Raw genomic sequence first — 24,552 nt, 5'->3', positions numbered from 1 at the left:
CCCCTGAGGTCCAGGGCTGGAGCTAGCATTGGAGGAGGCTGGAGCAAAGAGCAGTGAGAGCTCTCCAACATAATCAAATAACAGACCCCAGCCACACTGCTCCATCTCAGACCTCAGTGAGGGCCACGGTCTGGGCACACTAGGACCATTCTTCACAAGGGGACCCTGGTGCAAACAAACTGACCAGGTCCTTGGGTGAAGGTCGGTCTCTCCCTTTGCAGGAAGACAAGGCTACTCTCACAGTTTCACTTGAGCATCCTGATACGTAAGCCTCAAAGCTCTACCTAGCTCAGAGACTGTGATGGAAACAGTATTTTCATGGATGCAATATTCACCAAGTGTTTCTCAATCTTTGTGGTCAGTAAATTACAGCTGAAATTCATTTAAAATGTCACGTTCACTGCTCTCTCTGAGCCACAGTTCCCATATATTTATAAAAGTTGGGGTCAAGAAAGTTTGGAAAGTCCTTCTGCTTTCTTTCACTCATGTCTTTGGGGAAGTCACCACTTGGAACATTCATATTGACGCTACACATTATCACTGACACTTTCTAACCACTTCACTTCACTATACCAGCAAAATATCCTGTACCTATGAGGAAGAGGCTGTGTTAGTAGATGTGTTAAGAAGGAGCATGCCCCGCAGCCTGGCGGAAGGGAGAATGATGGAGACACCATGTGAGCTATCTGATCATGTTGTCTTTTCTTTCAATCACCGTGAGCACAGTGTCTCTAGCTTTTCACTAACATGACATACAAAGTATTTTCTTGTTTATTTCCTCATTCAACTAACACAGCGACCCCATGAGTTAACCGGGCCCAATTTTTTGATGAAGGAAATAAGGCTGTGCTTTAAGCCCTTATATTCAATAACAAGCAAAGCCAAAATTTTGCACCTGGGTCCTCACCTGATTAAATTCTCTTTCCTTTACAGACATCAATGCCCAGGCATAGTTGGCTCGCCACATCAGGACAGCTCCTGACTCCTATGGAGTATGTCAGGAGCCAGTTCATTTAAGCACCTCAATAGTAATCCAATTTCTAGGATTCTTGTGGGAAGTTTTTTTTATTTTTTTAACTGCCTGAAGGAAGCAGATGATAGAGGATTCCAAATTTATATATAGAAAAGTCTTATACTGGTTTCTCTCACATTGAATCAAATTCAATAAACAGTATACTTCTTGCTTTCTAAGTTTTGGGCAAATTAACACAAATTAAATTTCATGCTCACCTGCCCAAGGCAAGTAAATGCCTCATTAATGTTTTTATTGAATTTAGATAATTGCAATACAAATATTTTTGCCTCTGGGCCAACATCGTGGCATAATAGTAAAGACATTGCCTGTGACACTGGCATCCCATATGGGCTCCGGTTCGAGTCCTGGCTGCTCCATTTCTGATCCAGCTCCCTGCTAATGCACCTGCGAAAGCAGCAGAAGATGGTTCAAGTGCTTGGGCCCCTGGCACCTTTGTGGGAGACCAGGAAGAAGCTCCTGGCTCCTGGCTTTGGTCTGGCCCAGCCCTGGCCTTTGTGGTTATTTTGGGAGTCAACCAGTGGATGAAATATATCTCTCTATCTCTGTCTCTCTCCCCTCCACCCCTCCCTCTCTCTTTGTAACTCTGCCTTTCAAATAGCTGAATCTAAAAATATATATACAGTTTTGCCTCAACCACATTATGAAAATTTTTACTGCAATATTAACCCATTTTGGAGATTGCCCAACTCAGCAAGGCAATATAAATTCTACATGCCAACCCAAACTATCAAATGGCACATCTTCTTTTCACAAAGGCATGTTCCTTTCCCACAAAGAACAGATTGGAATTTTTGCAGTATTTCTATCAAAATACCCATATTGATAGGTCTATTAAATAAACATAAACTGAGTTCCTAATATGTGCTAGGACTATACATTGATGCTTTCATGTTATCTTCTTTAATCCCCCAAATATGCCTAAAGGTCAGTATCACTGCCCCTCTTTCACAGAGAAGTGACCAACTAAGGTGCAGAGAGTTTAAGTTGTTTGACCAGACAAGTACTACTATGGGGAGTTAAAACTCGTTCTCTACTCGATATTAAGACTAGGATGAGAAAGGCAAGCTCAGACTATCAGAAAAATACTTAGTATTTTGAGTCAGAATCAAACTCTCCTAAACTGGGCTTTTTGTACTTAACAGTATTTGGGCATTACGTTGGTAATAAAATGTTAAAATTAAACAATCAAACACTTGTATAAATTACTTCCTGGAGTGACACACACTGACACTAACATGCATATCCTAGGTGGTGCAGAGACGTAACTGCTTTAAGTCCCCAGTTAGTGCTGAAGTCGAAAATGGTGTTGGTCAGAACCCAAAGATTAATCCCCACCCCGAGGAAAGGAAGGTGGCCAGCTCTGCTACAGGTTCCATGTTTGCACACAGCTGACTTTTGCCCCAGGAAGGTCTTCTAGGAAGATTAGGGGGCATACCACAAGAGCTTCATTATGTGCTCAGTTCTCAGAGAGACTAGGGCTTAAATCCCAGCTCCACCAGTTCCGGGCTGTGTGACTTGCACAGGAACTATTACCACTGACGCTCCTTCTCCGAATCTAAGAACTAGACTATTAGAATGAGCACACAGACTTGATAGGATCATCAAGGAGATTAGGAAAGAACACTGACATGGAGGAGGCAGTCAAATACTACCGTGTGTGTGACCCTCACGGAGAGCAGGCCTGTTCTGGGTCTGCTAGGACACCGAGGAGGCCACAAGGTAATGGACTGGACTGTCCAGGAGTGCAGGCCCACAGGAGCCATTTGGAGTCAGCCGCAACAACAGACTATAAAGCAGTACTCTGGCTCACAGGCTGCCAGGAGAGGGCTTCCGCCAATTCTCTGCCTAATCTGTTTGGCTACACAGGTGAACCTGGCAGGAGAAAACACACTAGCCTGCTTACTAGTCTACACACTTATGAACATGAACTTCAGACCAGCCTACGGTGCCACTCATTCTTCATAAAGAACATGTTCCTGGCTCATTGTTTCTTCTGCTCTCCCGACAACTACCTCACACTTTCTCAGCTCCCCCGCATTGTCCATCTTCTTCTCCCCCTTTCCCACTCGGCTCTGAGGATCTGACTTTCCACTGCATGAAGAAATCAGAGGCAATCAGGAGAAACGTTTCACAAGAGTCCACAGTCACACTGACTAACCTACCTCTATATGTGCCTCTCTCTGCCTTCCTATATTTTGAGTCAGCTCATAATCCAATACAAGGGCAAACCCTCTGCTTGTACACTCAAACTATCTGTGCTCACTTATTAAGGGTATCTATCCCAAAGCTGTTTCTCCCATTGTATCATCAATTTTCACTCTCTCCTGCATCATTCCCACCAAACATGTCATAATCACGCCTACTTTAAAAACAAAAATTCTCTCTTGACTCAGATTTTCTTCCAGACACTGCTCCATTTCTCTTACTTCCTCTAAAGCAAAACTCTTTGAAAGGTTGTCTCTCTCCATTTCTTCTACTGAATTTTTTCTTAAATCCATTTCAATCTTTCCAACACTATACTGAAGCAGAGCTTATGAGCAGATCACCATGGTGTTAAACACAGAAGTTAGTTCTTGTTCCTCAATTTACTTGGTGTATGACATAAACAGCGTTTGATACAGTTAATCACTCCGCTCCTTGCTAAAGCATCTTATCTGCTTGTCTTCTCAGATATCCGCTCTTCTAGTCTACCTCTCTTTTTTAATAAAAATATTGATTTATTTATTTAAAACTGAGAGTTGCAGAGAGGGAGGGAGAGAGGGAAGAGAGAGATCTAACATTTCCTGGTTCACTCCCCAGATGACTGCAACAGCCAGGGCTGAGCCAGGCCAAAATGAGGAGCCCAGAGCTTGTTCCAAGACTCACACATGGGTAGCAGGGGCCCAAACACTTGGACCATACTCTGTTGCTTTTCTCAGGGAGCTGGATTGGAAGTGGGGCATCCAGGACAAGAACTGGTGAGGAGCGCACTTGGGATGCCAGCATCACTGGCAGTGGCTTTACCTGCTACGCCACATTCCTGGCCCCATCTTATTCTCATCTCATTAGCTGCTCCTTCTAAGTCCCCATGCTGCTTCTTTCTCAGCTCCCTGACATCTAAACTCTAAAGTGCCCAACGGATCAGTCCTTTAACTCTTCTCTTTCTAAATTTATCTCCTTGGTACCTTTGTCCAATTCTGTGGCTTTTAATAATATCAACACACCAAAAACTCTCAATTTTATTTCTCCAGTTAGTACTTCACTCCTAAATTCCAGACTCAAATATACAACTACTTATTTTATTTGGATGTCTAAATACCACCTCAAACTTACAGGTGTAAAAGTCCATTTCTGATCAATCTTTCACACACCTGCCCTTCTGATCATTGCCATCCCGATCACACCTAATGACTGCTTCATCTTTCCAATTGCTCAGGACAATTCTTAGGAACTGCATTTCTTACAATTTGTATATTCAATCCATCAGCAAATCCTTTTGGTTGTCTTCCAGGAGCATATTTAGAATCCATCCACTTCTTATGACCTCCACCCCTACAAATGTTGTTAAGCCACCATCAACTCTAACATGGCTAATGGGAACAGCCTGGCCTCCTTGCTGTGGGCCATTACCTTGCATTCATACTTCTCGACATAGTAGACAGAATGATCCTTTCTAAACCTAAATCATATCACAGCACTCTTCTGCTTATCATCCTTCAATGCCTTTCCATCTCATTGAGTAACAAATTCAAAGTCGCCATGTCCTTTTACAGTGTGTCTCCCTGTCCCTTCTCTGACATATATTATGACTTCCACCTACTCACTGCACTTCTGTCATCTGGTCTTCTGATTTCTTCTCTAACAAGCCAAACACAATCTTGCCTCAAGACCTTTGAAGTTCCTGTTTTCTCTGCCTGCTTCTCCCAGATATCTGCACAGTTTGCTCTCTCACTTATTAAGGATTTTGCTCAAACATTCATGGTACAGTTTTCCATAGCTACTCTATTTAAAATAGCATCCTATCCTTTGAAACTCCCTACTCCTTTCTCTTACTTTGTTGTAAGGGACTCAGCACTCTTTCAGACAGATTGACTCATGCGCTGATTGATCATCTGACTTCTACCTGTGGAAAGCAAGCCTCAAGAGGACATGACTTCACTGCCTTAGCTCTAGAGCACGGACAAAAAAAACCCCTAGGAATCCTGTCCTAGAGAAGCAAAGATGTAGTGAGACTAGATGTATGAGAGGGAAAATGATGAAGAAAGGATATGAATATAATCATCTTTGCAGGATTTGTCCTCATAAGATATAGGAGAGATTTATTTGAGGGGAGACTAAAGAAGGATTAGAACCAATCCACAAAAAAGATAAATTATGGCTCAGTTAAGAGCAAATAAACTTCTGACATTGGAGGAGGCCCACCAAGAAATGAATCCCCATGGAAAGTGCTGAGGTCACCAGCCGTCCTGAGCTGGAGCGGAATGTAGAGAAGACACCTGCTCGCAGGGGGTTAGGCCACTGCCTGCAACTATGCTATCCCATATGAGTGACTCAAGTCCTAGTTGCTCCTCTTGCAAAACAGCTCCCGGATAATGTGCCTGAAAGCAGCAGAGGATGGCCCAAGTGCTTGGCCCCTACCACCCAGGTGGGACACCCAGATGGTATTCCAGGCTCCTGCCATTGTAGCCATTTGGGAAGTAAGCCAGTGGATGGAAGATCTCTCTCTCTCTCTCTCTCTCTCTCTCTCTCTCTCTCTCTCTCTCTGCCTTTCAAATAATTAAATAAATAAACCTTTTATACAAAGTTTAAAAAATAAAAAGAAGAGGCCAGCATTGTGGCGTAGCGGGTAAAGCCACCACCTGCAGTGCCAGCATCCCATATGGGTGCCAGTTCGAGTCCCAATTGCTCCACTTCCAATCCAGCTCTCTGCTATGGCCTGGGAAAGCAGTAGAAGATGGCCCAAGTCCTTGGGCCCCTGCACCCATGTGGGAGACCCAGAGGAAGCTCCTGGTTCCTGGCTTCAGATCAGTGCAGCTCTGGTTGTTGCAGCCATCTGAGTGAACCAGCGGATGGAAGACCTCTCTCTATCTCTCCCTCTCCTCTCTCTCCCTCTCCTTCTCTCTCTGTGTAACTTCGACTTTCAAATAAATAAATACATCTTTAAAAAATAAATGAAAAGAGAGGATATCTACTATGGTTGGCTGCTTGAAGTGTGTAATATCTGAGGCCCCTTCTAAGTTATGACTGATTCTTAGGATAGAGAATCATAAGCTTGCTGTCACAATGATCTTGTAATATCATCGTTATGATCAGCATAAGAAGAAACTAAGAACGTAAGTGAGCATAGCTAACTGCAAGTTGAAGAATCCTGGCTTTCTAGGCTCCTGCTCCATCCTGCCTACCTTAGATTTTCTTCACTGCTGGGAGAATTCTAGGTTGGCCTTCTTTTCCATTATTGAACATTTCCATATTTCCCCCAAATGCTCATGCTCTCCTTTATATTACACAAGAATCAGCTTTCTACCAGCCTGACCTACCTAAATCTACCTAAACCTTCAAGGATGCCCTGTGATTGGTAGGTCCTGATGCACAGTATTCTCTCTTCCTCTGAGCTTTACTTTCTTGTCTACAAAATCAAGATCAGTAGTTCACTATATGTTACATACATTAATATGTTACGTGTTCCATGTGTGTATGTTTGTAACTATTATTTGCTAATATATTCATATATGTGTCTGGGTTATCCAACTGTATCCATGTATGTCTGGCTTATCATTCTCTGAAAGCTTAAATGTATAGAAATGATTCCTCATGTGCTATCCTAATTTAGTACAGTGCTGGACACCTAGCTGGTTTCAAACAGGCCCTTACCAATTGACTGACTAATCAATAAACAAAATGAAGAATCTAGCCAGCAGGCTCAATCTTTGCCTATGAGGAATTACTTTCCTAAAAAGCATTTTTGCTTCCTTTACTGATCAATTTCAAAGTTAAAATTCAAACACTGCAGATTTCACTAACAGGAGTAGCTGCCAGATGTTGGGTTTTACAAACAATGGACGTGCACATCAGAACAAAGTCACAGATGCTTATAAAAGTACATGTACAAAACGGGTATAAATAGAAATAGGTAAGAACTCTCCCAGGCCATGAGGGCTCAGCTGGTGAGCCCAGAGTTGCTGCATGGGTTCCAAGTCACAAGACAATGTCTGGAGTACAGGCTAACTTTGTATATTGCACAGGGCCGACGTAGATATGTTGGCAAGGCCCCATTGCTTTCTGATCCTTCAGACCTTTACATAATCTACGAAGGCTCAGAGTTTATTTCACATGTCTGTAGCTTTATTGCAGGAAGGAATGGAAACAACAGCAACCTACTGGGGGTTCTGGTCCAGCTTCTTCACAGAGGGACAATACTGAGAACAGTTTGGTTAGTGTATGCTAACGTACCCTGTTGTATGAGTGTATGGTGGTTAGTGTATCTATGTTATATTTGTAAGCATCTTATAGGTTTAATTCAACCTCTTTAGTATTAAGATCAAAATGGCAGATGCTCAAATCACTAATAGCACAAAGTTTTAGAAAATAATATGACAGTATTTCAAAAAGTTTGTGGAAAATGCATATTATGAAAAAGCTACATGGATTTCAAATTTTGTTTGCGTCAAAATGAACTTACCTTTTAATTCCATTGTTCTATAAACCTTTTGAAGTACTCTCATATCCACTTGGCACACAGCGTTATTTTTCTAGAATAATATTTATTCTAATTTAGGCCTTACCATGTGCCAGACACTATTCTAACCACTTTGCATATAAATTATTCAATCTTCATAGGGGTCTTATGTCACTGGTATTATTGTCATTCTCATTCTACATACAAGAAAACTGAGATACAGAGAGTTTAAATAAATTTCCCATGGGAAATCGGGGAGTTTGGAGGAATGAAGAGTAATATGCACTCGTTCCCATAGCAAGAAAGCACATCTCGTGTGCAAGCTGGACGAGCCCAGAAGTGACACTCTCAACCACTACACTGTACAGTCTCTAAACAACGTGTTGTCTCTAGCTGAAAGGTATGTGTAATGGGAAAACAAAGGCATACACTTCATAGTCACATAAGCCTGGTTTAAATTTTAGTTCTGCCATTTACTAGCTGTGTGGCCCTGGACAAAATATTCAACATCTCTGAACATTACATTTTCAACCCTGTAGTGGGGATGATATTGTGTATCTTATAGCTCTGGTGTATTTGCAATGATCTCTGTAATTCAACACAGTACATAGTACACAGTCTTTCATAATCATGAATCTCCATTGTTATTGCTTAAAAGATAGCCCAACATTTAACATTTTAAAGTACCTGCACAATTCTTTTAATTCACAGGCAAACTAGTGGATAAGTTCCCAAATAAAAGAAAGTACATTTGGGAAAAGACATCATTGTAGTTACCTGTACTCTAATGAATATTGTTTTTCTATATAATAGTGGTATCCATCAGGGTTATTACAAAACTCTGATACTTCATCTACCAATGGAAGGGGTTAAATCCAAGATAAGAGCTAACTATAGTCCTTTCTATATTATTGATAAATTCATCTCGAAACAACTAAGAAAAAAGTCTAACTCATCAGCTACAGCTGTGGAGTCAGTAAAACGCACGAGAAGGTTGAGTAATACATGCAGTTTTATTGGCTTAAAAGTTACTCACGCCTTTTCCAAATCAGCTATAAAAATTGATCTCATCCCATCCCATCAGGAAGTCAATAACAATCAGAACTTTTTGTTGTTTTTCTCTCCACTCCCCTTGTAATAACCGCACATCTAACAAAGATCAATTTCCAAAGAGGGACCTCTGGGAGTTCATAATCCATCAAATACAACTACTTAGAAGAGAATGCAAATCTGCAAGCGAAACAACACCTGGCTTTGTGCTGTAAGTATTACCAGAGCTGACCAGAGGAAAATGCTCAGAGCTGCAGAGTCAGGAGTCAGATATGCTGGGTGCGTGCAGCCCTCGGAATCCACTTTCCACAGTCTGGAGCGATCCTTCCACGAAGCACTCTCTCACTCTCTCACGCTACCAGAATAGTATTCTTAGTATCCAAATTTCACAACCAATGACTTCATTTTTTAGGTAAGAGTCCTTTTCTGCTCAGGTGGTGTAGTGTCAGGGCATGGCTATGAGGTGTATTCTGAGGAAGCATGCTAAGGACAGTCCCTTAGTTGTTCCGAACGATGGAGGCCAAGGCCTGAACTTGAACCTTTGCTCTCTCTCACCTTCAGGAGCCACAGGACCTCTCTAAAATTCAATTGCCTCATTGTATTTAGAGGATTGTTACTTTGATATCTGAAACGTCTAGCATGCACTAAACACTCAAAGGGGACATCTTGTGGTAGGATTGTCATTTTTAGCCCTTGTTTACACTCCTGCGGAACTGTGGTCTTCCTACTTTCTACTTGTTGAATATTACGATTAGTGCAGGGAGCGGGAGGGGAGGGAGGAAAGTATGGTTGTCTTCTTAGAACTGTATCTATGAAATAGATGAAATTTGTTCTCTTCATATTAATAACAATTAAAAAATACACCCCCCTAAATGGTAGATGTTATTAAGCTGTTTTAGTGGGTTTTTTAAAATTTTATTTTACACATAGTGGTATGTGTTGAGGCATTTTGATCCATAGATATTTTAATGAAACTTTTAGTAAAAGACATTAAGGTAAATAGTATTATCATAACTCACATTTTGAAACATGTATCAGGGATCTGAAACAATACCTTTGATAGCTTCCAGACTATAGTGACAGAGACTCGTGTATCACTGCACATAGGGGAAATGACTCAGGAAAGGCCAGGGATCACTGAAGACCTCAAATTTAAAATTTTTATTATTTTTTCAAGAGATACTATACACCATCTAAGAGATACACTATCAACATTTAAATAATATGTTTATCAAGGTCTGAAATCTGTATTTTGTAACTGGGAATATGCTACCTAAAGGACACCATGAGTTGGTATGTTTCATAAATCTTCTAACCACTGTGTAGTTCAGTTCTATTCCATTGAAGATTTTGGTTTGAAAACATTGTTTTGAAAAATGCAAACATTTATAATGTAGAAGAATTTGATAACCTTATTTTTGCATGTCTTCATTCATTAATATATTGGGATTTTTGGATAATAAAGTGGTTTAAGTCCCTCCTTACCTCTCTAAACTTTGCATAGTATAAAGAAATTCAATGATTATCTAGTGTGATGAAACTTATGGTCTTACTGTGATATGTATTAAATATATGTTAAATAGTAGTGATATTAATGATAGTAATGATTACAGTGATATACTCAATACAAATTAAATAGTGATGATAATGCTACAGTTCACCTTCATTGATATTGTGCTAAGCACTGTATGATGTACTTTTTAAAAACATTGCCTCAGGGATGACATTGTGGCATAGTGGTTAAAGCCACTGCCTGAAGGCCGGTGCCCCGGCTCAATAGGCTAATCCTCCGCCTTGCGGCGCCAGCACACCGGGTTCTAGTCCCGTCAGGGTGCCAGATCTGTCCCAGTTGCCCCTCTTCCAGGCCAGCTCTCTGCTGTGGCCTGGGAAGGCAGTGGAGGATGGCCCAAGTCCTTGGGCCCTGCACCTCATGGGAGACCAGGATAAGTACCTGGCTCCTGCCTTCAGATCAGCACGGTGCGCCGGCCATGGCAGCCAATAGAGGGTGAACCAATGGCAAAGGAAGACCTTTCTCTCTGTCTCTCTCTCTCACTGTCCACTCTGCCTGTCCAAAAAAAAAAAAAAAAAAAAAAGCCACTGCCTGTGACACCAGCATCCCATATGGGCATCTGTGCAAGGCTAGTCCTGGCTGCTCCACTTCTGATCCAGCTCCCTGCTAATGGACTGGGAAAAGCAGCAGAAGATGGCCCAAGTGTCTGGGCCCCTGACACCCATGTGGGAGACTCTGATGAAGCTTCTGGCTCTTGGATTCTGCCTAGCCCGGCCCCGGCCATTGTAGCCTACTGGAGGATGAACTAGAGGATGGAAGCTAGCACACTCTCTCTCTCCCTCTCTCTCTGACTTTCAAATATAAATAAATAAATCTTCTTAAAAATTGCCTCATTGAATCTCCTCAACAATTGTATAAGATGGGTACTATTATTTGTTTTATTTCACAAGTGAGAAAACAGAAAAGAGATGAAATAACTTGCCCAGGTTGGTGGCACAGTCAATATCTGAGCCTCAGTATCAACCCCAAAGGCCATGATCCTTCCCCAAACACTGGCGTATTGCAGTTACAGGATTTAGACTATTCTCATTGTCTTTTTTGAATTCTGACAATTTACTATATCAAATTAATTTTATACTTTTAAACATGTGCTTCTGAAACCAACTTTTAATCCCAATGGGGTTACCTATTGCACGTCCTCAGAAATAAACAGCTCTGTACTTCTCCTTTAGGTATTTTTTTTTCTACCATTAAGTAAAGCTTTCTTTTTCCCTGGCACAGCATAGCTCCTCAAGCCTCCTTCAAGACAGCAGTGAATGCAGCTTCCATGGCGCTTTCTGCACTTCTCCCTCTTAAGCCTTTTCCCAACTGGCTTCCAGTTGCTTCAGGTCTTGCCTCCAGAGTGGTGCCCTGGCTCCCAAGCCTCTGAGCTTCTAGGTCTGAGTGTGCTGGAATCTACAGCATCTGCCTCCCCACTTATCCTGACTACTGTGGTCATAGGGAGACTCTTGTGAATGCAGACAGTCAGTCAGCCAAGTCGAAATTTATACCAGAAATCTATTACCTAATTTTTAAACAAAATGACATGAAATCAGACTTGAAGATATCAAAAACATGTCTAGTTTCTGATTTAAACAAGAAAATCCACATTGTTACTGCTTCCACCACAGCATAATTTACTGCAACAGGAGTTCTGGATCTCATGCCAAAAATGAGATCCTCTAACCAATGTCAAGGCCAATTATCTTGTGGTAGATCCCACAACAAAAGCAGACTATTGTGATTACAGTCAGAAGCACCACCCAGAGAAGCTGGAAAGCTTCTGGGGATTTCTTAAAGTTAGTTTCTATTTTTTTTCTCCCTGTGTGTCTGTTTAAATAAACTACCACAAACTCTGTGTGTGGGCACCGAGTATCTTAGAGCCCTTTGGGAGACAATGGAAAGGGTGATGAGCTGGGAGTGAGCCACTGCCGGTCTGTTTTCATCTGTGTGCTTGTGACACAGCAGAGATGACAATGGCCAAGCCCCTTCAGCATGCTGCATCCTCCTGCCTTCCCTGATCGGCTTCCCCAACACTGCCAGGGGCCATGCTGTGCTCTTGTCCTAGGAAAGCAACGCCCAGGTGGCTGAATCCAGGAGCGCTTACCCCACGGTGAAGAACTGCCTCATCTCCTGTCTCCGAGACCTCATCAGTTGCTTGTACTCCCCAATCCGGAGCTTCTTGCCGTCCACAATGCAGGTGCGCTTCGGTCGGGGTTTGTATTTGTAGTTTGGGTACTTCTCTAAGTGGATCTTGCTTAGCCGGGCCTGCTCTTCATAGTATGGTTGCTTCTCCTGGTTGGACATGGATTTCCAGCGAGATCCTAGATGTGAAAAATAGTCTTAAGAACCCAAGTGGTCAAGGCAACATATTCCAGGAAAATAGGACTGGATACATCTTTCCACCACTTCACTCACTTCTACCCTGGGTAGCTCCTGTTATCACAGACCACTGAGCCTCCCAATAGTGTTTTAGACTATAAAACAAAGGACAATATTGTATGGAATACACTTATTGTATTACTTTCTCCAAATAACTAAGCCTGATGCTACTTTAAGGTTTCAAACTACATCTCTGCTGCTTAAAGATCATCTCCCACACCAAGGTCGTTGCTGTCCATCTGCTTCTCTCTTGAACAGTTAAAAGCCTACCCTTCCCAAGCATACTTGTGAGTATGGTAGGATTCTGAGGCAAAGTTCTTCGTACCAACAGTTCAGACTTCTTCCACACTCCAAGTACATTTAGCAAAGCTATCCTTTGATAAGATGTCAGCAGAGGTGGATGCCCTTCCACTTAAAAAATCTACTGTGCACACCATCTCCCCTGGCCTAGGGTAATTAAAAAACCCAAACTTACTTAAGAAGTTAGAGCTTTAGAACCGGAAGGTACAGTTGGAATTATATATACCATTTTCAAGTACTATAAACGCTCATTCAAAGCTGTACCAATAAAAGTACAAAAATTTTTAATACGGTTTACACAGGAAGAAGGCAAAGTATTCCCTTCTCCAATATTGTTTATAAAGAACGATCTAAACACTTGACGAAAAAGGGATGTGTTTTTTACATGTATCAAATTGCATTTTTGTGTCTTGCTGCTGAAGAAAGCGGTAACAGCTGTGCGGACTGGACGTTAGCTATTCTTCAGTGGAGATTTTTTCATACATAAACAAATGGAAAAGTTGTGCAAATATTCTCTGTAGCCAGCAATATCCTGGTCTGCTTTAATAGCACATCAATCCCTGTTCTTTCCTGGTTGTTGTGTAGAAGCTCCATGCACACAGGCTTCTCTGTGTCCCCCTGGCTCCCAGCAGCCTAAAACCCCAGTGACCACAGGATTCTTGCTACCCTGCAACTGCTGGTGTTTCAAAGTTTACATTTTAATGAATATAGTTACTATACCCCCAGTGTATTTTTTGCAGGATGCACACCAATAGTATGGATTCCCACCATTGCCAAAATGCAAACAGAGAGGCTCTGTGTCCATCTGAAAGCTTACTCACATTGCCACTGAAACGGCAGGAAAACTATGAAAATCTCAATGAAATATCAAACTCTAAGGCCAGGGAAGCATTGATTTTATGTTTTCGTATTTTTTTTAAATGTCCATTAGGAGCATTTGAGGCTGATCCCTGTGTGTGTCTCAGAAACCCTAACAATAAGATCCCACTTAATTGTAATGAGATTTAGTCTCCACCTTGAAGTTTGAAAGTCAAAAGGAAAAAAACAAAACAAAAATGTGTATTTTAACATTTCACCACTACTTGATCTCACGTATGTTTCAAATTTTCTTAGAGGTCACTGCTTCAAAATGCCTCAGAATCAAGTTAAATTATTTATACAGCGACACAACATGTGTATTTGTGTATGTCCAGATCGTTGATATTTATTCAGGTTAAATATTTATTGCTTTTATTTAAAAAATTAAAACCACAGTTTAAGTCTCTAACGTTTTTCAGCTTCTTAAACAGCTCCTTTTGAGATTTTGTCACATCATGACAGCTTAAATAGAACAGTGCCTTCTGTGTTTTTTCTCTTTAAAGAGGAAACATGTTGACTGTAATGCTGCATGTTGAATAAAATATGTTCAATATGTTGAGCACAATAATTCCAAACTGTATAATCTGTACGAGGCAAGCTTTACACTAATAGAACAAGGCTTGAGTTTAATCCTGAGAAACAGGGGAACCACTCTGCCAATTTACCACAAAATGGGTCTCTGCCCTGTGGTCTATGTGTTCAACTCACTGCTATGAAATTTGAACTAGTCATATCTTATTAAAGCACATGTAGCTTTATGCTGCAAGTTTTAAACTGATTATCATTAGAGGCACTGCTCCATATCCCGTGAATTTCACACCATTTCGGGGTTCATCCTTAGTCCTTGAGGTATTCTTTCAGTGAGACATACAAACCCAGTCACACCAAAGCAGAAAACTGTGGGGTCTGTGAGTGTTCCCAAGGCTTCAAAGTAACTTCGGGATTTAAGTAGACTAAGAACAGGAGATGAGGTTTGTCTCTGATTCCTGTTTAGCAATGGGAACTCTCAAGAGTCGCTAAATTCACAGTATTAACACACACTATAAATAGTTTGTCTCTAAAATAAGATTTTAGCCACCTGCCCTCCTGGGTGCGATAACTCCTAAAGCGAATGCCACGCTGTGTGGTGGGAGAAACAGACATGATGACAAGGGCTCCTGGAGCAGCTGGCCAAGCTTCATCGGCCTTTGCCCAAGCCAATCTGCCTTGAGAGCCTCCTTCGTTTCCACCCCTGCCTTCCACATCTGCAACACCCCCTCCCCCCGGGGCAGAAGATCAGCATCAGCTGCACTCACCTAAGATTTTGCTAATGTTGGAGTTATGCATGTCGGGGAAGGCCTGAAGGATTTTCCTCCTCTCATCCTTCGCCCAAACCATGAATGCATTCATTGGTCGCTTGATGTGTGGCTCGCTGCTGGCACGGCCGCGGGCATCCCTGTAGACTCGGGCTTCAGCCACAGTGGCACCTCCTGTTGGCCAACAATAATACTGCTGTAGTTTAGCTGCAGAGCCATTCATTGCTTTACTTCCTGGAATGTCAGGGCAGGAAGAACAAGACGGATGCAAAGCATTATTATGTGGATAACAGAACACAGCTTGCCGCCTGGTTCTGCTGTCTTCTCTAGGCCCTTCTTTTCTAAGTGACCTCTTGGAAGCAGAAGACAATTTTAAATGACAATTCTATAGGCCCATCTGATGTGACCCTCAGATGTGTGGGCAGAATTACATTTGCATGTTTTTTATTCACCTACTATATTTACTCCAATCAATTCTAGGGGATGATAAAATAATGACACATTATCTTGTGGTAAATTTTCCTGCTGGGATTCTTTCAAATTCCTCCTTTTTATTTATCATTTTAACCTCACTTGACAAAAGTTATAGCCACTTCAAATGCTATGTTCTCCCCGTCTGCACCCCCACCCCTGCAAATAGAATTATTTTCCACCGCGTTGTGCTCTGGCTTGTGCTCTTCTCACTTCATGAAGATCCTTCACCCTTCATGTGAAATCCACTCATCTTTCAAGTCCTATTCATATGTTGGTATTTTTCAAGAAAGAATGAATGAATTTGATGGGAAATATTAACTGCACAAGTACTATGAGCTAAGCTTCCTGCCAGGCTCCAGGGATACAGATGTGAATAAAGCAGCTCTTGTTTCTGAGGAGCTCACAGTTCAGGAGAGGGATGGACAGTTCTAACAGAGGGTGCGGTAAGTGCTGTGATACTGAAGTTAACAGGTACCAAGAAATCGCCAGATAAGGTGGGCAACTACTGCTTCCTGGAGACATGACATCTATGAATGGGAATCAGCAGGGGAGGGGGGCGAGGGAGACAGACGGGAAGGGAAATTCAGGCTAAAAGAGCCATATTTGCAATGATGCTCTGGGCTGAACTCATCCCTTCGCTTTCAGGCTACATGCCCCAGAGTAATGAATCGTTCATGTCACTAGTTCCCTCCGATCTTTTCTCTTCATTCCCAGGAAGGTGAGATCCCTGAAGTCAGTGTTTATGTTGTACTTATTCTTGTATCCCTAGGATTTCCCACATAATAGACACTCAATAAATATTCATTAAGTAAAAGATAGTTCCATTTCCAACTCATATATGCACATGAGATATTCATTTCATGGGCCATGATATATTTTTCTGTTTTCCAAGGGTACTTCTTTAACACTTCCCTATGAGACAATGTCTAAATTCCTGCTGTTTTACAGCTCCTGGAGCGCTGACTTCAGTAACACACTAAATTGGGAGCTCCTTGAGGAGAGGGCAGGGGCTGAGTCCTCCTAAGATTCAGTAAATATCTGGAGTCCACAGAATTTCAATTGGCATAAGGTACTGAGTGAGTGAATGAATGAATGAAGTTCTTGTTTATTCTTATGGACCCGACCAGTGTGACACATGGATATTTGCTTTGCTATGAGGCAACTACTGAAAATCTCCCTCTCAACTGAGAACTTCTATAGCTAATGCAAAGTGGTCGGACTGATGGCCTTGGCCAAGGATTCTCCTGCAGAAATAGTAAAGTCTGTGCCCAAAATTTAGAAGTAATATATACATTAGAACCAACATTTATATTTTCTGGAAAAAAGTAAATCATCTCAGTGAAGTTACTAAACAAGAACAACATGACCCACTCAATCTCTGGCCCTTGTACTGCTTTTCTAGATACCTTGATTAAGTACAGATTTGTGTGCTCCAAAGACAGTAACAAATTAGAACATTAAAGCACACTATTATTTTGCGAATACCATCATCATTTACTGCAAACAAAAGACAAGATAAAAGGATAGAATTGGCTAATATTGTGAAATTTTTTTCTATGCATGAAGGAGGGCAGAGAGGCCGTTTTCTGGGAATCGTGCAGAAATAGCACATTTTATAAACCACCCTTCTTTCAGACCTACTAGACAGAATGATCCCTTACAGGAGAATGCTCAGATCCTGAGATGCATAACTAATATGCTACCTTTTTGCCACCATACCCACAGTACATTAATTTCATTTAAAATGCACTGACCATACAGGATAAATTGATTTCACTTTATATGGGTTTGACAGCCATGTTTATTGTGCAGTGAAATGTAGTGTAGCTTCCAGCTGACAATATCCATCAACATAGGGCAATATGCTGACTGCTGGGCCAGATGAAGGCATACATTACTCTGGAAGTGAAATACTCATTCAGATACGACAGTGTCTTCTCCTGAGGATCACCATGGTAATTTATGATGCCCTCAGTGCCATTAGTTTACAACTGACATGGATTCAGCAATTTATATACTGGCATGCATACACATAAAAGGAGACAGGTTTGTGGAGACTGTCAAATGCAAAAACATTTCAGTATTATTCTAAGTTAACTGCTATGCCACAGGTGATTAACATTTGAGATCCGCTTTCACTGTTGCAACTTTCTCTCCATCTCTAGCAAAAATCAGTTTCCATTTCTTTCTTATTTACCTCCTATAGATCTCGGTGGATTTTTAGACTCAGTTTTAGTATAGAAAAACATTCTAGATCATCTACTCCATACCAACTGATCCTCCCAGACAAGCCAAGCCAAACATAAATTTGTCATTATACTGCAATCTTAGCATTTCCTTCCTACTTTCTCTGCTTTTCTAAATTCCACTTTTTAAAAAACAAAAAAAGATTAAATTATTTGAAAGTCTGAGTTACAGAGAGAGAGAGAGAGAGAGAGAGAGAGAGAGAGAGGTTTTCCATCTGCTGGTTCACTCCACAAATAGCCACAATGGCTAGGGCTGGGCTCAGGCAAAGCCAGGATACAGGAGCTACTTCCAGGTCTCCCACATGGGTGCAGGGGCACAAACACTTGAGCCATCAACTGCTTTCCCAGGCATATTAGCAGGCAGCAGGATCAGAGTGGAGCAGCTGGGACACGAACCGGTGACCATATGGGATGCCGGTGTCACTCTCAGCAGTTTTACCTGTTACACCACAATGCTGGCCCCAAATTTCCATTTCTTTTAAGAAACAGAGATCAGGTCCCACCTCCATGAACTGCCATGCACTGATCTTTCCCCTTTCCCTCCCACACATATTTTCTACAAGACACTGACACTGAATTAATCACACAGCCTGTCTGCAGGATTCACAAGGAATGCTTCTAGAAACTGAGAAATTCAAAAAATATGTTTGAAATAAAATATGTGAAGAAGTAAAAATATGAAGTAAGAAAGGGAGTTGTGCATGTCTTTTTTTTTCCTGAGAAATGAAGGAGGAGCTAAATTGTGAATGTTGTATAAAATGAACCAGGGTTTGGTAAGAAAAACTTACCCAGAAATACTAAAATTTAAACACACCTTCAAATTATACCTTGTATCCAATCAGACATATTTCTAGCAGTGATTTCTAATATGACAGAAATTCATAATGGAGAGATCCATTTGCAAAATCATAACTTGGACAGATGTTTTTCTTTTCTTCTTATTTTTAGTTATTCACTATTTGCCAAACTTATAGTATTCTAAGGCTACCTTATGACTACGCAAATCATGTCCAGTTGATGAAAAACAATAACAAAACAACCTTGCTTGTGAGGATGGTCTCTCACTCTTGCCCTGATAATCATTACTAACAGCCTGTAAAGGGACTCCATCTTCCTTTACTAGACTTACAATGCCAGAGTTAACACTTGGGTGTGATATAGGAAATACGAGGTTGTACACTACAAATACCCTGCTAAGACATGTTGAGGGTTTCTTCTATCCTGTCTTTGTGTGGTGAGCATGTCATATATAACCTCTGTGGAAATTAAGGAAGAGTCCAGATGAATACTATGCAGAAAGATGCTTTTTCAACATATATTTCCTGAACTGAATCTTCTGATAGAAAACATTCTCTATTTCTTCTTTTTTTTTTCTTTTTCTTTTCTTTTTTGACAGGCAGAGTTAGACAGTGAGAGAGAGAGAGAGAAAGAGACAGAGAGAAAGATTCACCCCCGAAATGGCCACTACGGCCAGCTCGCTGTGCTGATCTGAAGCCAGGAGCCAGGTGCTTCCTCCTGGTCTCCCATGCAGGTGCAGGGCCAAGCATTTGGGCCATCCTCCACTGCCTTCCCGGACCACAGCAGAGAGCTGGACTGGTTGAGGAGCAACCGGGACAGAACTGGCGCCACAACCGGGACTAGAACCCTGAGTGCCGGCGCCGCAAGTGGAGGATTAGCCTAGTGAGCTGCGGCGCCAGCCCTCTATTTCTTCTTTATTCATCAAAAGCTGACAACTTATCTATTGCTTGAATGCAGAAGAATTTGGTTCAGTGTCAAATTTTAAGAAGGCATAAGTGCCACAAAAATCAAAATAATACTTAGAAAGTACCCCTACAATTCCCTAAACTTTGCTACTTAACACGAAGTGAGAATTATCTCAGCAGTAGAAATATCATGATCATATAAGTGTATATAAATTCAAAAATCTAAAAATAAAATTGTATATTTTTGAGTCCTTTAAAACAGACAAAGAAAATTCTACAGCATACTACAGATTGTTTTCTGACAGGATGATATTAATCTGTACATTTGATACTGAAAATTTACTTTCTATTATAATTAACATTAAAAAAACTACATATCAAACTTGATTTCATACTGTTCCATACATTTTTGGAAAAACATCATTTACTGTAAAGGAGAAAAAAAAGTATTTTGTTCTTAAGTAGCCATGATTCTATCAAAATTCTGGAATTGAATTGTCCTGGGGAACAACACATCATCCTATGAGGCAGCTTCTTTTCCTTTTAATAGAAGAGAAATCATGTGTGAGTTCAAGAACAATTTCTCACAGAAAGCTGTTGGAAGAAGCCTAAACCTATAGCTGCGTACCTGGAGATGACTGCTTTCCAGTTGACCTAAGAGTCTTTAATAATAGGATACGGCAGTCCCAACGGACAGTTACTGAAAGGCCAGTAGGTCAAAAGCCCCCGACTAGACACCGAGGGAGAGCACAGTGCATGTGTACCCAGCATTCCTGGTGTGTACAACTACCCCTCGGAGGCTCAGATGAGGCAATTCACCCTTCATCTCCCAAACCCCAGTTTATGTATAGGCGAATGTTCAGTTAGACAAAGACAGTTAAACTAGAGAAAAAATAGAAACTGTCAAGACAAAGACCTCCTTAGGAAGTTGTGATTTGAATGATTTAAAGAGAAGACACAAAATTGAGTTTTTCCAGGTGGGTTGGAAGGAAGGCCAATTTCACCATCATAGCCTATGGCAATGGTCCTGAACTAATTCTACAGAGGCCCCTTCCTGGGTAAATTCCAACAGCTATTTGAGTGAATGAGTGAGTGTTTAGTGTGGGTTGGTGTGTAAGTAAAGTTTTCTCTTGGGAGGTACTCTGTCTAATTCTATAATGTACCTAGAAGTCATTTACTTGAGCATTAATTCAACAAACACTTCAGATAAATTTCAGATGTACTGAGCATTGTGGTGGGGTCTACAAATACGAATAACACATGTTATTCTTCAGGAATTTAGTCCAATGGAGGGAGGGTACATAAATACAAGACGACAAACAGAGCTAGCAAAGGTGATAAAATACTATGAAAGAAACAGGAGTGTTAATATCATTGGGCTGGACAGAGATGCATATTCAGGAGGCTTCTGTGGTGCCTGAGCAGAGTCTTAAAGGAAAAACAAGAATTTCCCAGCAAGTATGGGTGTGAAAGTATTCCAGGCTGGGGGATCTGTGTGAGTGAGGACACAGAGTGATAACAAGAGCACAACAGGCTTGGAGGAATAAAAAGAAACTGGGCTTGGTGTGGATTTATAGGGGGAACTAGAAGATGAAATTAGAGAAGCGAACAGACACTAGATGGCTAAGTATGTAGAACACCAGACTAAGAAGTCTTTATTTTTATTTATTTTTATTTATTTTTTTATTATTATTATTATTATTATTTTTTTTTTGACAGGCAGAGTGGACAGTGAGAGAGAGACAGAGAGAAAGGTCTTCCTTTTGCCGTTGGTTCACTCTCCAATGGCCGCCACGGTAGCGCGCTGCGGCCGGCGCACCGCGCTGTTCCCATGGCAGGAGCCAGGTGCTTATCCTGGTCTCCCATGGGGTGCAGAGCCCAAGCACTTGGGCCATCCTCCACTGCACTCCCGGGCCATAGCAGAGAGCTGGCCTGGAAGAGGGGCAACCGGGACAGGATCGGTGCCCCGACCGGGACTAGAACCCGGTGTGCCGGTGCCGCAAGGCGGAGGATTAGTGAAGTCTTTAAGGATTGTAAGCAGAAGAATAACACAGATAGGTTCCAAAGAGATCAAAATAGAAATTAAATGAGAAATTACCACTGAATAGTCTCACTGGATAGTAATGAATTAATAAAGAACAGAGAAAAATACAGTAACAAGATACCTCCTCAAAGGCCCATTAAAACTTATATTTTGCCAGACACAGAGGATGTGGTATATACAAAACTTTGGCAGAAAAGATTCTGCCCTGAGACCCAATTTTGGTAATGGCTCATATCAGACCAATCCTCCAGTATATAAATATTATAAACTCTAAACAAAATATGAAAAGACAACCATATGAAGAATGCAAGAACTACCAAAATTAAGCAGAAACAAGAGGGGATTCAATCCTAAAATGGAGGGAATTTTATCAAATGAAATTCTGTTTTCACAGTTTTTCTCATGAAGATACTCCATAGTCTTCATAGCATGGAATGGCTAGAATAGAAACAATAATCTAAGTCTAATTTGCTTAGTGTGTCAGAAGACAGTCTGAGTGGCTGACCCTGTAATTAACATGTACAGGGAAGGCTCAAATGAGCCCATGGGAAACAGGATCTCTGAAAAATATGAGTAGATATTTCAGCTCATACTCATGTATGGGAAATGGAGTTCAGAATTAAATCCTACCAAGTTAGAGGTGACTGATTCTTAAGCACCTTGGACTCGTCATTAAAACACCATTAAATTTTTTTAGAAATAAATTTTATATATCAAGACTCAGGATTCATCATAGGATCAAAAACAGAATTGAAACACTCTCCCTTTCAGTGAAAAACTAAGTCTCTACAAGTTCAATGTCATCTGCACATAGTTTAACTGCATTCTAACTCAAAAGTTAACATTTATCAAAGATAAGAGAATCCAGAGTCTCTACAATTTGTAACTCACAACATACTGTATATTAAAAAATTACTAGTTCTACAAAAATAGAAAAAAATGCCACTCAAAAAAGATACTGGCTGAAAATTACCTCAATCTGGTGAGAAATATCAACTAACATATTCAAGATGTTCAGAGACATGCAGGCAGACTAAATACAAAGAAAGTCACACTTAGATATTAAACTGCTGAAAACCAAAGATAAACACTTCCAAAGAAAAAGGACACATTTCATACAGGGGAACACTAATACAAATGATGGCTGATTATTCATTACAAACAATGAAGGCTAGTGAAGACTAGGAGACTATAGAACACCTTTAGAATGTTGAAAGAAAAAAAAAATTCAGAGTTTTATCTAGTGAACATATGCTGCAAAATCCATGTGAAATATTCTCTCAGATAAATAAAAGTGGAGAATGAGTTACCAGCAGATATCAAAAGAGATGTTTCAGTAAATTATTCAAAATGAAAAGAAATCACATTCAATGGAAGCTGCATGCACTGGAAAAAAGGGAGAACATAAAAAAAGTATGTGACATTTTGTCTTCTCTGGACTTCATTTCTAAACAACTAATTGTTTACTGTTTTTAACATGCTGTGCAACAATGCAAGCCCCTCACTTAAAAAAAGATTTATTTTATTTATTTGAAAGAGTGACACACACACACATACATATATATATATATATATATAGAGAGAGAGAGAGAGAGAGAGATTGAGAGAGAGAGAGAGAGAGATTGAGAGAGAGAGAATCTTCCATCTGTTGGTTCAGGCCCCATTCAGCCACCAAAGCCAGCACTGGGCCAGCTAAAGCCAGGAGCCAGGAACTCCATCTGGGTCTTGCACATGGGTGGCAGGGGCCCAAGTACTTGGGCCATCTTCCAGTGCTTCTCCAGGCACATTGGAAGGGAGCTGAATTGGAAGCAGGGCAGCCAGGAATGGAACTGGCACTCTGATATGGGATACTGGCATCATAAGCAGCAACTAAATTTTAATATTTTTAAAGTACAAGGGAGGGTAGGCATTTAGCCCAGTGGTTAAAATGACTACATACCACATCAGAATACCTGGATTTGATAACTGTTTCCGCTCTTGACTCTAGCTTCCTCCTAATGTAGACCTTGTGAGGCAGTGGTTATAGTTCAAGTAAATGGCTTCCTGTCACCCGCATGGGAGACCAGGAATGCACTCCAGCTCCCAGCTTTAGCTCCAGCCCAGGTATCTGGTATAGTAACCAGCACGTGAGGGACCCCCTCCGAATAATTCTTCTTTAATTTTTAAATAAATAAAATATAAGGGACTATTTAGTACAAAATAAAACATTGTGTTGTAGGATTCATAGCATGTTAAGAAGTAAAATATGGGACAACAATAGCATATTAGCACCAAGGGCAAAGGTAATGAATGGAATTAACTTGTTAAACTTTGTTTTTATTTTAACTGCAGTAGTAAAATGTTAACTGGAAGGCTGCTCAAGTGTATATGGTGAATTCCTAGAAAATACAATTTTAAAATATAAAGAGATATAGTTAAAAAAAACCAGCACAGTAGTTCAAATGGAAAACTTCAAAAGGATTCAATTAACCCAAAGGATGGCAGAAAACAAGAAATAGAAAGTGAAAAATTATGAGGGAACGAATAGAAAACAAACAGCAAATTGTAAGCCCTAGTCCATCAAACTCAATAATTACCTTGGGGTGGGTGTTTGGTGTAGTGATGCAGACGCCACTCGGGATGCCCACTTCCTGTAACCTATATCAAAGTGTCTACATTTGTGTCCTGGCTGCACTTCCATTTCCTGCTTCCCACAGATCACACCCTGGGAGGCCTTGGTGATAGCTCTAGAAGTAGAGTCCCTGCCACCCATACAAGGGAGACTCATATTTGAATTCCTGGCTCTTGGCCTTGGCTGGAACAGATTTGGCTATTGCAGCCATTTGGGGAGTGAACAAGCAAATGAAAGACCTCTACCTCTCTCTCTGTTCTTAAAATAAATTAAAAAATTAAAAAATAACCATCTTAAATAGAATAAAATGAAGTAATTCAATCAAAAGTCAAAGATTTTTCAGAATGAA

The 24,552-nt window shown here is 40.9% G+C and overlaps 1 protein-coding gene across 16 annotated transcripts in view; it reads right to left on the bottom strand.

Annotated features, from left to right (window-relative positions):
- The window catches only part of SOX6 (SRY-box transcription factor 6), a 666,111-nt gene that overhangs the window by 6,458 nt on the left and 635,101 nt on the right, over nt 1-24,552 (bottom strand). For 13 of the 16 annotated variants that reach the window (XM_062196439.1, XM_062196440.1, XM_062196435.1 and 10 more), the window contains 2 exons: nt 15,126-15,359; nt 12,398-12,614 (listed from right to left, as the gene is read on the bottom strand). In XM_062196439.1, coding sequence (XP_062052423.1) covers nt 12,398-12,614; nt 15,126-15,359 — 451 coding nt within the window. The remainder of the gene's footprint in view (nt 1-12,397; nt 12,615-15,125; nt 15,360-24,552) is intronic. The other 3 variants (XM_062196441.1, XM_062196442.1, XM_062196447.1) reach the window with 1 other exon arrangement.

The sequence above is a fragment of the Lepus europaeus genome, chromosome 7, assembly GCF_033115175.1.
Source record: "Lepus europaeus isolate LE1 chromosome 7, mLepTim1.pri, whole genome shotgun sequence".
NCBI classification, from domain to species: Eukaryota; Metazoa; Chordata; class Mammalia; order Lagomorpha; family Leporidae; genus Lepus; species Lepus europaeus.
Note: the sequence above shows the minus strand (reverse complement) of the source record. Positions and strands in the feature narration are given on the sequence as shown.